This window comes from Dendroctonus ponderosae, unplaced genomic scaffold, assembly GCF_020466585.1.
Source record: "Dendroctonus ponderosae isolate FM_Combo_2020 unplaced genomic scaffold, Dpon_F_20191213v2 Dpon_F_20191213_2, whole genome shotgun sequence".
Taxonomy (NCBI): Eukaryota; Metazoa; Arthropoda; class Insecta; order Coleoptera; family Curculionidae; genus Dendroctonus; species Dendroctonus ponderosae.
In genome coordinates, this window is record NW_026018165.1 from 16,373,525 (window position 1) to 16,388,265 (window position 14,741).

Consider the following 14,741-nt stretch of genomic DNA (forward strand, 5'->3'; position numbering starts at 1 on the left):
AGTTCTTGATTACTTTTTGATAAATAATTCGTTCTTATTGCGAAATAGGAGCACTATTTATCAATCTGTAATAAAAGACGTGAGGAAATTCTTTTATTTTTAAAGACAAAAATTTTTGAGGCGAAATACCCAAAAAAAGTTGGTAAAAAATATAGAAAACCTTGTTTTGTTAGTTAATGGCTAGTGACTCCTGATTTTTCTTTCTGAAGCTTTTGAAACTTATATTTTGCGGCAACAATCGAGCTGACAAGAAAAATGAGAACTAAACGAGTTAGAACCCACGTCACAAAGTGAAATTGAAAACCCCATACAGTCCACTGCGCGAAGCGAAGGTGATGCTGACTGCTTTATGGAATTTCACAAAGAAAATGTCATTTCTTGACCCTTTTGTACAGCAAACTATTCGTACTTTTACCAACCCATTTACGAGTGTTTAGAAAATGTCTAGACTGGCAGAATTTCACACTGGCTGGCTCTTTTTGTAATTCTCTAAAGACCGACACTTCCATACGAGATAGCGGACTCCTAATAAACACCTCGAGTATCGACCCAACCACATAATACTTCTGTGTCCATTGGCGGGGACGTTTTAACAGTTTCAATAAAAGCAGCTGAGTTAATTATTGAAAATATCTGAAAATAAGTGACTCTGTCTGGGCGAAAAATGGACTTCTAGACCGAATTCCCTCAAAACCACAAAATGCACCTAAATAACCACGAAAATAAGTGAAAAACACCAGCCAATCAAACCAGCAAGACAAACTGTGAAACACGAGAACCTTAATCGGATTCTCGTCGTCCCCACAATGGCTGGAAATCAATCCATCGTCAAAACTCACTTGTCCCAATTAAATTCTGTCGGATTTGTACGGGTCGAGGCAGAAAGAACAAAGAAAGATACATTTCCATTCCCAAATGGCAAGAGAAAAACGACACGGAATATAAAATAATTTCGGGCATATAGTGGCCTCTGGGCACCCGAAAAATACCCGTGATCACTTTGCGTGACAGGTTCGACCAATCTGAAGCTCTATTCGCCTGGATTAATTCGGAGTACGGCTAAAGAGCGTTAATTTTAGATTGAAAATTTGTCATTTCGATGACGAACCCACGACATCCTGAGATGTGCTGACTAAGACGGGTATCTTCAAAATTCATAGCTTCGACGGTCTTGAAAACCTTCCACTATATTAAATAATAATAAGATTAGTTGGCAGCTATCCCCAAACAGCTTTCAAGAGAAAGCGCGATTTCAGCTACCTGCCAACCGTTTTCAAAGTGAAACATCTACCGTCTAAGCATTTTTACATCTTCTTCGAAGTTCCCCAAACACCTTGAAACTTGTTTCCTCGCCTTATCTCCTAGTTTTAAGTCATGAAACAAGCAGGCGATCGAAAGCACACTCTTTTAAATACTTTACGGCTCGTCTGCCTTAAACCGCCATCTATAGAATAGTTAAAACATCCTAAAAGCACTTTTACAGCAACATTACTCCAAAGTCGATAACCGCTCGGAAAACTTTCGCATAAAATGTACCTTTGGCAAGAGCACGTATACTTAGCGTTTAAATATGTTAGGAAAACGGTTAAAGTGTTATTCAGCTGGGGCATAAATTGCGAAATTGTTTTCTTTTGTAATTGGATGGGCGACAAAAAATTAAACAAGTGTTGAAAGAACTGAAACGCCCGAAAGCCTGCTAGTTATTTGACAAAATTCTTCAAACAGTAGTCGCTAGCAGTTTTACGAAATTCTAGTTTAACTGGTAATTCCAGCAGCACCTAATGAGATAAAGCGTTCGCACAAAGTGTTAAAGTTAACTGAAAAAATTTCCTCAGTGATTTTTAATTACCTATTAAGTTTTCGTCGGTAATTAACAACAGCAAACAAAATTAAATACAAATTAAAAATGAAATTAACGGCGACGCTCAAAAGGAGGGACGGGAAGACAGTAAATAATCGTCGCACTTTTTGTTCGAGTTAAATAATTTTCTTTAAATATATCATCGGTTCTATCCCGCTTCTTCGTTAGAGGCTTTAATGAAAACGGAATGATTTATTAGATAAGGATTGCCAGGGGATATAGTATTTAAAACGTGCTGGAAGTTCACGAATATGATTTATTAATGCCGGTGCCATTTGATCATTAGAAGATTGGATGGATATGGCAAGTGAGATCAAACCGAATTTTTACAAAAAGTATGAGAATGAGCTTTTGAGCTGCCAAGTTAGTTTCTTAATTGGTCTACTATTTCGTATTATTTTGTTTGATGTCTTAATCAAACTACTACAAATTCTGAATTGCTTGATTTAGCACCTTGATAACAGTTCAACCTAAAATTCACTTTACAGACGCTTAATGCAAAAAATCGGATGTTCCGGTTTTTAGCTGGGAAATACTGTACATACATTGAAGCTGCCTCGTAAAACTCCGCTATTTTATCGTTTGCCGGAAAAATTCCGCAATTTGTGAATTATAAACGAAAATTTCCTGTTAGCGAACATTTAACTTCTGAAACGCAAAGAGCCACGTATTAACTAATTAATCCATCTGGGAACACGTTATTAATTCACGCAAGAAATTTAAATGGTACTTTTTGCAAACCTTGGAAATGGAACACGAGAAAGACCTATTTCGTCTGCGTTGAGAGCCATAAATAATGCAAATAACCGTCTACGCCATTTAAGCGTGGAAGCAAATAAAGTCTCTATGTTCCGACTGCCGTAAAAATACTGAGGAAAACCTGAAATACGACAAACTTTAAATTGTGATGAAGTTGCTATGAAATGTAGCACTGTAGCTTCCTGACAGAGTTGCCAAATTATTAATAGCTAGGGTATCCCTTAATGTCTCTTGCCGACTGCGAAAGAAAACCGGCTGAATTATTTATCGAAAGAGATCTTGGATGTGCTCGCAAGTTGACAAAGTGACCTAAATTATGCAACACCACAGGATGTGTTAAATAAATTTAATGCTGTGATAGAGACTTGACTTTTGGACAATTTAACAGTCGCACCAAATCGCTTTTCTCTTCGTTGAATGCTTTATTCAGTTGTAAGCTCTAATTCCTAGTAAAATGACTGAACTTTCACGGTTTCTTGTAAAAGTGCTTTCTGAGAATGAAAATTAAAACAAAGTTCATGTGGACGTTAAAATACAGAACTTTGAAGCGAATTTTGGTATTCCAATTAAAAATTGTTAATTCAACTCTGATAGTTGCGAAGTTTTTGAACTCTATGTTGCGATATTTCAACCTTAATTTCTAGGGAAAAAAGGATTATTAAATTAGGACCTGCATTAATCTCGAAGTCTAGAGCTTTTACCATTTCAACATTCTGAAATTGAAGAAAGAATTTGGCACTCGAAATTCAATCGCCAACTTTCTAGAAAACACTGAAACACTGAAAGTTTGAAATCCATCTTTCAGTACAAAACTCTCTCAAAACAGAAATGTTATGTTTAAAGTGCGACACGCAGCCTTCAAATATGCAACCCAGAATAAAACCATTCAAGCGATGAAATATTTTATGTTTGCAGAATTCTTTAGATCAAACAACAACGTTATTGCCTTAAGTACGTCCTGCCAAAGCCGCTCAATAATTAATCCGTAAATCCCGGCGATAAAACTCTCGAAATTCCCTGACTTTCGGAGAAAGTGCCCCGAGATATCTTTTTAATGGCGCATCATATTTTGCCCCAACGGGCGCAAAAAGTTACAAAGTTCATTTGAAACTTCTTCCGTGGATATTATCCTTCTATTGCTTTGTGTACCTTTGTAACATGTTCCAACTTCCTCCGTTTTTATGGGGCAAGTTTTATCAGATTAACGATTTTTTATCGTGGTCTGACAAGTTCGGGAGTTTTCGCTTCTTTGACTGCAGCTCCTTTTATTCCCTCTATTTCGTTTCATTGTAATGACAACAAACAATAGATTTAAATGCTATGATTTCACTCCCTAATCAATCAACCCCGCAATTCAATATAAAACTGAAATCTGCCCCAATAAAACGGCATGAATCGGGAATTAGACTTCAAGACAGATAAAATACCTTTTGGAGAAAGAAAAAGGAGCCCGGTCACAATATTAGTTTTCATCTTAGGAACGCTTTCTTTCTGCAACTACACAAAGTGTTACAAGATTGCAAACGTGACCAGCAGCCGAAATAACTTTATGTGTCTCAGTCGAAAGGTCGCTCCCGGATGTTTTCTATGGGGAGGATTTGCTGCAAGGATTCGAGAAAATTGTCTCAGTAATGAGAATATAGAAAAACTGGCATTATGGGCGACATATCCCTTAAAATTATGACGTCTGGTTCCGGGAGCGCAATTATAAAAACCCATTTTAAAATTGCTATTTTCAGTTCAAATTTATTTCCTTCGTTCGTTTCGCTGTCTGTTGAAGATCTTACTCGAATAATTTTCCAGCTATGTTAATAGGAAGCTTCCAGGAAAGTTGGGAGTTATTATAATTTATCAGATGAAATGTGCCATGTACAAATAGCTGATAGTATGCACGTTACAAATGCACACAAGCATGCATGTTATTGTCGTCTACAGGGAATTTCGTCCCTCACGTTCCATTTTATTCCAAGGAATTCTAAAATGTTCAAAACTGAACATCGTCTTTGCAGCGCCTCTTCTTGGGCGGTTTCGTGGTAATTGGCAAAAACCCGCAGAAATAATTGGGCTTCAACTAAAACCATATCCGACCGAAGTTAAATTGCCGTTTTACAAGCACTGATCTCGGTCCATGCAGTTAGATATTCGAATAAATAAAGCAGTTTACTCGAGATAGTCAACTAAACTGAAAGCTGCGGCCATACGTATGTTAGGCAAGCTCTTGTGACTCTCTTAACGACCCAACTTCGTTGCGGAATAAAGTTAGCTACATAATGGCTTGATTAACACCCTTAATAGCTTCTGCTAATGCGCTGAGAAGTAGCTGCCTAGTGACGGCGCGAATTATTCTAATTCAGTTGGACGTTGAAATAGTCGCATAGCTGGACTTAGCTAAGTATTCCATATTTACAAATTATACAGTTTACATTTAAGATGCGACTTGGAACTTTGGCACGTTTACACCTCACAATCAACCGACACGAATTTGAGGCATTCAATTCGCCAACTTCTCTTCTAATTAAACATGATTTTCCTGCTCATTTCCCGGACCCCGTTTAATCAAATCCCGAAACTCCGAGCAACCATTCACAATTTCCAGCCTAATTTTTTTCGGCAATTGTGTGTCGAGTTGGTAAACACGAATTAAAATGGCCAGTATTTAAGGTTTATTAAATTTAGGAAACATGATGAAAAATTCAAGTGCGTTACGTATTTAGACAATATTTAATTTAGGTTTCAATCGATGTAATAAGGTGTATTCAAACTGAATATAGGGAACAGCGCAAGCTCTGTGATAAAACTGAACGTAAAACAATAGTACGGTTATTGTTTTATGGATAGATTATTACAGTAAAATAGGGCAATTAATATCACCATATTTCCATATTTTCATGTTCCTAAATTTCAATTGAACAAATACCAGAGCCCCAAACAAATAAAATATACCTAGTAGGCAGCATTGGTTTAACTTGATAATAGTTATTGTTTAATTATATCGAGGCAGTAGTTATTTTTTTTGCACGGAGACATATTGTTATTTTTTTATTCGTTACAATATACATTAATTTAATAGTTGTTTGGAAATTAAATGGGCATTAAATAGAAAATTGAAATAACTTTTTTAAAATATTTCTGCCTTAACTACTTAGGTACTAATTGAAAGAAACAGGCATTTGTTTGCAGCACAAAGACCTGAAATGCTTGTTGCGTCCAGTATAAATATTTCATTTATATAATAAGTGCTCCCTCACTACATCTTTAAGCACATTATAAGTGACATTCGGTGTTCTAATGCAAACAATAATTCCATTAGACGAATGAAACTCATTATTTCCAATGACGGTTGGTCTTTTTGGAAAAAATGTTTTATTATGAAATTGCTCGCAAGCCCATGTTATATCCTAAAATAATGAAAAAGACAAACGAAATTAGGCAAATTATTATTCGAACGCACAAGCACTTTGTCAGCAAGTCAATGGGGGGAATAATATCTAATACTTGGTAAATAGCCCAATACATTCACCCGTTAATATTCTAATGTCTTTTAAAAGCATAAAGTCATATTAGTAAAAAAGCCCGACACATTATTTTCTGAAATTTTCTTTTAGACCACTTATACTTTTCTAAGCTAAAACTTGAATACAACATACCACAGATAATTCACCGCATTATTGTTATAGACAACAGTGTTGCAATAATAAACACAGCCAAAAAAAATAATTAAATTCAAAATAAATGAGTTTGATGAGGATAAATTAAGAATAAAAGAAAAAGACGAGCTCAAAAGGGGCGCAACGGTGAAGAATTTGCATAAATAGGACTCTGAAAAAGAGCTGGAAGACAGTTTGAATAAAACCCAATGCTAAGGGAAAAGATTCGCGCATTATTGATACGAATAACGAAGGTAGTTTAACGCTGCCTTCCATTGCGAAGGTTTCAATGAATGCGGGTCGCTTAAAATTCTTAAAGAGGGTGGTTAAAGCGAAATAAAAGGCAATACTCCATTTGCGGCGATAGTAGATAAAAGCTGAAAACATTTGTGTAGAAACCGGCAGGATAAATATTTTAAGGGTGAAGTTTGACGGAAGGAAACCTTATTTAAAAATTCAAATAAAAAATCAAAACACGACGGTTCTAAACATATCCTTTTAGTACTGTTATTCCAACATTAAAGTCAGAGTGAAACAAAATAATATCCAGCCAAACAATGTAATGCAGCAACACATTTATAGCGCAAATATCTTATTCCCACACAATACCTTTTGCCGGAAAAAGAACGCCGTATATCAAAATTTTCAAAGCCATTCTCTTGGCAGGACAAAATAATTTTACAAAGAAGTTCATGGAGCATGAAAGAAGGGAGCAAGAAATGGCTTAAATCAAGCATGAACATTTTTTACAAACTTGTTGACATTAAATCAAAACACATTCTCTCGAAGGAAATGGTGCAGATGAAAATTGTGTGGAAGTGACTTTTCTCCAATATATTAACTAATATATGAGAGCACTAAGAAAATGTCAGTGTATTTTTATACAATTTCCCAGCCCTCATTAATACAATTACACTAAAGAGCTTCCACATTATTCAAAAAAAACGCACACCACAAACCACTTGAATGACAAACTTCAACTACTAACATGAATCAACCATTAGCAAAAGCCTCATTAAATCACTAATAGTTTCGTTATGATATTAATAGAGATTGCACATTATCCAGTTCTAATGATTCAGCGTTATTATCCAGGCTTGAAAAACTCCAATTTTACATAATTAATATTCATTCAACGATTGCACCGTGGAAACCGCACTTCATGCGCTCTAATTAAACCGGAATTAAGAGCACAATATAGAGTTTAGTATTAATGTTCAACGGCCAAAGGAAGCGAAATTGAATACAGAAAAACATTGATCACAAACAAACCAAATTACTTACTGTTTTCACAATTTTTAATCTCATTTTCAACGGAAAAGTATTTAATTAAATTTATGCTGTAGCCCTATTATAAAATTTTTCGAATCAGCGAACTTTGTTTTATAAAGTAAAAAGGTCAGTTTTATGTTTCATAGAAGGTTTATTTGTAAAAATAGAGGTTTTGTAAAGTTTATGGACATTATGAGTAAAGTTAAACCTCCTAGCTGACCTGCTTTGGTCAAAATGAACAACGCTCTTGGAAACGAAAGGTCAGTAGTATTAACTGAAATCAATAATTAAAAAAACAGAAAATGGAATTTGAAGTTTCACTAATTACAATAAAAACTTTTAGGGGGATTTTCATTTTCAACATTTTGCCTGACAAAACGAGTTCTATAGAAATTACCTGTTAAGAAATAAATACATTTTTACTTCAGTAGTGCATCAAAATATGTACTGAACAGCGACTAATAAAATTGGAAATATTATTATTGAACGACCCTGAAAATATCTCAATTTTTTTTGCAAAAAGCAGGTCAAGGAGCAGAGAGTCACCAACATTGAGGCTTTATTTCAATGCTATAAATTGATTAAATGCACTCACCCCAAAGAAAAGTCACCACCAGAATATTCATCGTGATCCCCGAATATTCCATTATTTAAACAATTGAATTTCCACACTATTCAGTTTCCATATTTCCGCGAATCACAATCACTAAAATCTCGGAATTCATGCCCAAACTTTCATGGTAAAACCGTGGTGAATTGGGGCGAAAAAAATTCACGAAACAACGTAGAAGGAAGTAAATTGTTGCCAAATTGATATAAAAACACCGGAAATTAAAAGAGAATATCGAAAATTTCCGCGTGTTTATCGTGTGCGGCAAATGAGCGTCGGCGCGCTTTGGCGGCGTCTTTAGCGAGGCGTCGCAACGATGAAACTGATGTCGCGACGCTAAACCTAAAGTTTGTTGAGCTTTGAGGAAGAACGAATGGCGCTAGTGACATGCGCTTATTTTTTTTGCTAAATTAAGCAACTCCAACGTATTTCAACAAGTTTCAAATGTTTACCTTGTCTGATATTAAAGCTCGACGGAAGCTTACACTATTAAAATAGTCGAAGACAGTTAACTAATCAACATGGATGTTCCGCTGAAGGCTTTAGACTTTTGAGAGTCTAAACTTTATGTTTTTATATTTAAAAATGATTAGCATCGAATTAATGGGTCAAGGCAATTTTGTATTAATGGATAAATACCTTCAATATCCAACTTATCTAAATGAAATGAAGTTCCATTGCAGCTGAAAAACCAGCAATGCCTCTTGAATTTATTTTCCAGGCAATTAATCGAATTGATTTCCAGTTGGTGATTAATTTAAATTACGAATATCGGGCCGACTGCAAATAAGTGGGCGTATCGAGGGTAAACGTCTTTATAAGTGGATTAGCGACCCAGAAAGACGCTGAGGAAAAATTAAAAATGCAAATTAATTAAACAAACAAAAGCCAATTAAAGGCGAATTAATCAGGATTGACATTTTTCAGATTAAAAACTCCGCTAGTATATTGGGGCTTATCATAAAGGTTATCCTCAGTTTAACGTGAATTAATATTTAAATTAACCTGCGAATCTTGCGACCTGATTTGAAGCCACCATACATGTACGAAATATAAATTTGATATTGAAGAAAAGTCCACCAGGTCTGACTGACAATTTTCTAAGCCTTTTTGGGGCAAAGCAACTAAATCGCAGTTAATTCTTGATGAAAATAGAAGGAAGCATGGACACCAAATCATCAATCTCTCGAAATAAATCAACATCACGTCGTCTATCAAAAGAGCCATCAGTTTTCATTTGGACGGGTGTCGATACAGCTAATAACAAAATATTTCCACGGAATATGGAAGAAGTTTCCATTAAGTCGGTTTCTCAGCTTTTAGAAAGTTTTTACTATTTTCCGATCTGTCAATCTAGATTATGGTCTTGGACGGTTTTGCCGAAACGCGTTGGTTGGTGTGCTTTTTATTAGATTTAATGTTTCGTACTAATTGCTCTGCTTTTGTGAATGTGTTTCAACAATTTTTGTTGTCCTACTTAGGCCTGGGTAATACTGTGTCTTAAGGCACTTGTCATGGATTATTTATCTCTCGCCATGGATTATTTACGTTATAAAGCCGCACGAACAAAAGTGCTCAAACTACTGGATTATTGACTACTGATTCCACTGAGAAAATGTTCGTTTTTAAAAAAAATTCGGCCAAAAATCAAAATTTCACATGTTTTTTGAGCCGATTCGATTCATTTCGATGTCAGAAGGTCACAAATATGCATCTATAAAGTGTTTGGGTCAATAATAAAGACAAAATATTTGGCTAAAGATCGTGAACTCTGAAAAAACGCTTAAAATGTGCCAAAAATGTCTATTAATTCGGATCTGAAACTTCTAGCATGTTTTTCAATGAGTTCGATGCATTCCTTGCGTCTGTGAGCTGAAAATGGTGTACAATTTAAGACATTTTGAGAACATTTTAATTTTTTCATAAAATCGACCTCCACCTTTGGAAAAATTTCGGCCGAAAACAAATTTTTTTAAAATTACACTACTTAATTGCATAAAAAATCAGTCGGCGAAGAAGGCGAAAAAAACTAACTTAACTGGTTTTGTCAGTCCTGTGTGTTACCCAGGCCTAGTCCTACTCTCTGATCGTTATCGTTAAATAATCTGTTTCCAATATGATGATCCAGAATCGAGCTCTGGAAACATTCAAATGACACACCATTTTAAAGATATCCCAGCTCAAACAATATCGAATTTGCTCATAAAGGCGGATCAGAGCGAAGAAAAGCAAATGTATCGCTTTAAAAGCATCTCAATTTGTCCCATTATTTCTGTACGTGTACGAAATAAGAAAACATTATATTTAAGTGGATAGCAGTGGAGCGGCTGTCGGTTCGACTTAAGTCGCTACTAAATCCAATAAGTTCATATTAATCAATTATTCTCAATGATTTGTTGAATAGGCATTAAAAACTCACCGAGTTTGACCAAAAGCCTGCCTCAACATAAATTTCTTCCTGTTCTTTGTGGTAAAATTTCATAAAATTTATTCGCTTTTAATTATATTCATAAATACTGAAACAGAGCAGGGACAACGGTAACTTTGCATGTTTTAATCTAAATAAAACGTTTGAGCTTTCCATTATGTTAACATGAGATATGTTAATATCACTATTTGTCCGCCGATAAGGAAGATTTGTTGACTGTTAGTTCGACCACCTACTGGGGTAGTATTACACAAAATTCGTGCATAAGAAGCATTTGCTGCTCGAGTGCTATTTATTCAACATTCATTGCGACTAATCACATGCAGTAACGGCCGACCCTTAAGTAAATTTGAGAAAAAGTATTTCATAAACCCCAAACAAAAAGTTTAAAATCCATCGAGTAAACTAGACACTCGTTCCTTCAATGCTTCAATCTTGTAGAATCTGGACAGTCAACAGAACAGCAGTGAGCTTTACACAGTCACATTAAGACCTTTAGAAAAGCCATTACTTAAGAGAAAGATAATACAGAGATCGGATTTCCAGTTACTTTGTTTCCAATTTCCGTGTAATGGCGTCCATAATGGCCACTAACTACAAACGTATTAACGATCGTTTATTGTTTCAGCTAATTCTTCATGAAAGCCTTTTTCTAAATAACAGGTTTTTGTTTCAATGAAACTAAAACCAGAGTTGTTGTATTGAAAGTAACTAAAAAACTAGCTTGATAAACATGGTCAGTGCTTACTAAAGTGGCTGCAAATATTTGATATCAATAATTGTACGAATGGGAAACTTACAAATATTGAAATAATCCGGGAGGAAATTTAAAATTGAATTGTATAAATATGTTCATACCACGCTCTTGTTTGGTTGCGATGTTTATGTAAATTGTTAGGCAATGAAATATGCAACAACGGCTTTTTCCCTAAGCCCGCTTCATCCAGCTCACTGCCCAAATCGAACAGCCGTAACTCTTACTTTGGATTTATGAGCACAGTTATTTGTTTAAAGTCCCGGTTGATTCGAATTTGTTTATTTTATATAAATATTATTTCATGTAATCTTGCAAAGCGCTAGGAAACAATTCAAAACCGTTGTAATTTTTTTTCTTATTGAAAAGACGTGAATTACTCACTAATGACTCCCAAAGATGCCTAGAGATTCTTCTGGAGCATAAATCTGATATGCATCCGTTCGACCCCTTAGCAAGTAACCAAACCGAGTCAATTGCAAAATCCTTTTCCTTAAACCTTCGCCTAACTTAAAACATAATTACAGTCAAGTGAGGGGCTTCACCAATTTCAAATTCCGATATTCAAAATAATTACGAGCCCTGAACCGAAACTTGGCCCGGCTAATAGGTCTCATTTGACTGGGCTATTAAACTTATTCAACACGAATAATATGCCCGAAACGACGATGTTTGCCTGTTTCGAATCAGCCAGATTTTCCAACCAATTTCTTTACGCGGCAGAGTTTGATTGTTGCAAATTGCATTTCATGTTCAGGATATGTAGGCTAAAGTGTATGGCAATTTGGGCAAAATCGAGAAAATATTGGCGGAAATATTTTGCAATCTTTAGACCTACTGAGGCAATGTTATTGAGTGTAAAACTTTGATATTTTTACCGGACGTTTCGCTTGCAATTCGAGCACAAGTGGTTTTTAGGTTCAGAATTCAAAGTAATCAAAACCGAAAGTGTAAAGTTTAGACGATTTCTAAGAACTCTTTGAAACAGTCAATCTTAAGATGGAAAACCGCCGCTACTAAATCTGCATTTTTCTGCAACAATCCGAAACAGGCATCTCGAAAACGAATAAAATATTATTCCTGCAGAATTTATAGACATAGATTCTGACTTTTACTGTGCAACACGTATTGCCGTTGGTGATGTAGCACTATATCTTTGATATTTTCGAAGTTGCTCATATTGTAAATACGTGCAGGGCGGTAAACAAGCGAATTTATACGCCACTTTTTGGATTATACTACTTGCACAGGCATCGAACCTACAGTTTGTTACTTATTTTACATTATATTTCGTATACACGCCATACAACTTTAGTAATATAACGAGGAAACGTGATTGCAATACGTAAGGCAAACAGTAGTTTTATACGTTTTGTCCGCTCATGCTATCAGCAAAAGATGCTGCTTTTACGATAAAACATCTGATTATCTTTGAATGGATACTTAGAGTTTGTTCTGGATCGCATGCAGTAAACGAACTTGCAGGAATCAAGCAGAAAGATTCTGTTGACAATGGCGCAAAGTGGTAGTTACACAGATAAACAGTTGAAACACCACTTTTAATCCTCCATTTTGACTTCCAATAGTAACTAAAGTCGTTCTCCACGAAGACAAAGTCGAGTTTGGGTTTTTAGACGCTCTCTCCGATAACACCGAAACTGAACGGGTCGACGGCATGAATATTTTAAAAACAATAATTACAAAAATCCAAATACTAGACGTTTCTCTTAAAGCCACATTTAACTGAATGGCAAGTTTTTAATTGCCGCTGTCGTCCAGATTAAATTTCATTAAAACTAACTACGAAGTAAAGGAAGAAATTTTAAAAAACTTATAAAGGAAAAGTTTGCGTCGCTCCCATTTAAAATCATTCCAGATAACTTCCAATTAAATAAAATATTCTTGCGCTTCGGGCCCGAACAACAGAACGAAAAAAATCTAAGTGCGCCCTCCAAACTTGTCTCGTCCCGATATCTAAATGAAATCATAAAAATTATGAGAGATTTTCAACATTGCCTCTTCTGACGGTCCGAAAATAAAGTGGTAATTATTATCGGTTTGGACTGAAATATTTCAGATAAAGAGACTTCGGGAGCTTTATTTTAATTGAGGGATCTGAAATTAATTAGGAGCAAAATTTCTTGGCTGCTCTAAATAAGAAAGATAACATCAAAACCGGTTGGGCTCGGGCAAACTGCTAAAAATCATCATATTCTTAGAAAATAAACTGACTTTCTCTCATAATGGCCATCTATTTATTGAGTGATTTTTTAGATAAATCGTCTGTAAATGTACGTGCTTTGTTAAAGAAGAGTCGTTCATGTGCGGCAATAAATTTCCGTATGCCATTCCTGGAGAACACTTAGATGCGCTCTGTTTTTCCCAAAACAATTATTAATACTTAAAGATAAAACCGTTTTAAAAACTGTCTCGTACCCGAAAAGTAAAGTGGCATCACCCATAAATAAAAGCGAAGATACGTGTTCCCCATTTTTATTGTCGTACTCCTCTGCTTTCCCGAAATTTGCTGTAATTCAATATGAGAAAAGTGTGTTATGCTTTTAGACTACGACAATAAAAATTTGTTTATGTTCCAATCCAGTATCCGACACCGTTCTGAACGGAAAGATTCAAATAATCAAGTACAAATTCGATAAAAAGCCTCAACCCTTATTGAATGGGGAATATTAAAAATGAATGAACCAAACGAATCAATCAAAATAGATGGTTGAAGCTAAATGGGCACGTGTTTTGGTTCAGAACACGATAATTGCCGGGCAACAAACTGAAATTCAAATAGCATGTTTCACGATCTAAACGCTTCTAAAGAGGCTACATGAAAATAAAAGGCAAAAAAGACGTTTGAAGGACTGAACACCTAAACACTTTATGGCAACAGGCTTTTATAATATTATTTCTAGACCCAAAAAACGCAAGTATTATAATTGAAACAAGTGCGGAATGCCCTATAAATTAAGCTGGAACGGTTTATACAAAATCTGGCATTGCACCATATTGTTAGTTTAGATGTTCGCAGGTTTACGGGATTAAATATAAATAATGAGAAGCCGCTCACCTGTAAAGAGTACTAAATAATAATAAATTCTGATGGTTGTGCGGCCTACATGACAGTCAAACATGGTGTATTTAGGACCCTCGCAATGGAAATGAAGAACCGGGTCATCATAAAGCCGCACATTAACTCCTTTTGATGAAGGGAATCGTAAAAATAATTTATCATAAACCGTAATGGGGAACATTGTTTATTATGGCATGAATTTTGCATTTTTCTCATCAACCCGTTTTTAAATAATACAAAAAGCTGCTTTGCAAAGCACGAATGTTAAGCCGGAAAATATGCGCAAGAAATATAACTGGACATTTGGTACCAAAGTGTTTATCAATTCGTT

The 14,741-nt window shown here is 35.4% G+C and overlaps 1 protein-coding gene across 3 annotated transcripts in view; it reads right to left on the reverse strand.

The window, feature by feature from the left end:
• LOC109536736 overlaps positions 1 to 14,741 on the reverse strand; it is a 142,970-nt gene that overhangs the window by 112,351 nt on the left and 15,878 nt on the right. Inside the window, exon 1 of one of the 3 annotated variants that reach the window (XM_019903083.2) lies at positions 8,135 to 8,499. The exons of the other annotated variants lie outside the window; for them this stretch is intronic. Within the exon in view, the coding sequence (XP_019758642.2) occupies positions 8,135 to 8,186 (52 nt within the window). The 5' untranslated portion in view covers positions 8,187 to 8,499. Of the gene's footprint in view, positions 1 to 8,134; positions 8,500 to 14,741 lie in introns of those variants that run through there. 3 annotated transcript variants of the gene reach the window in all.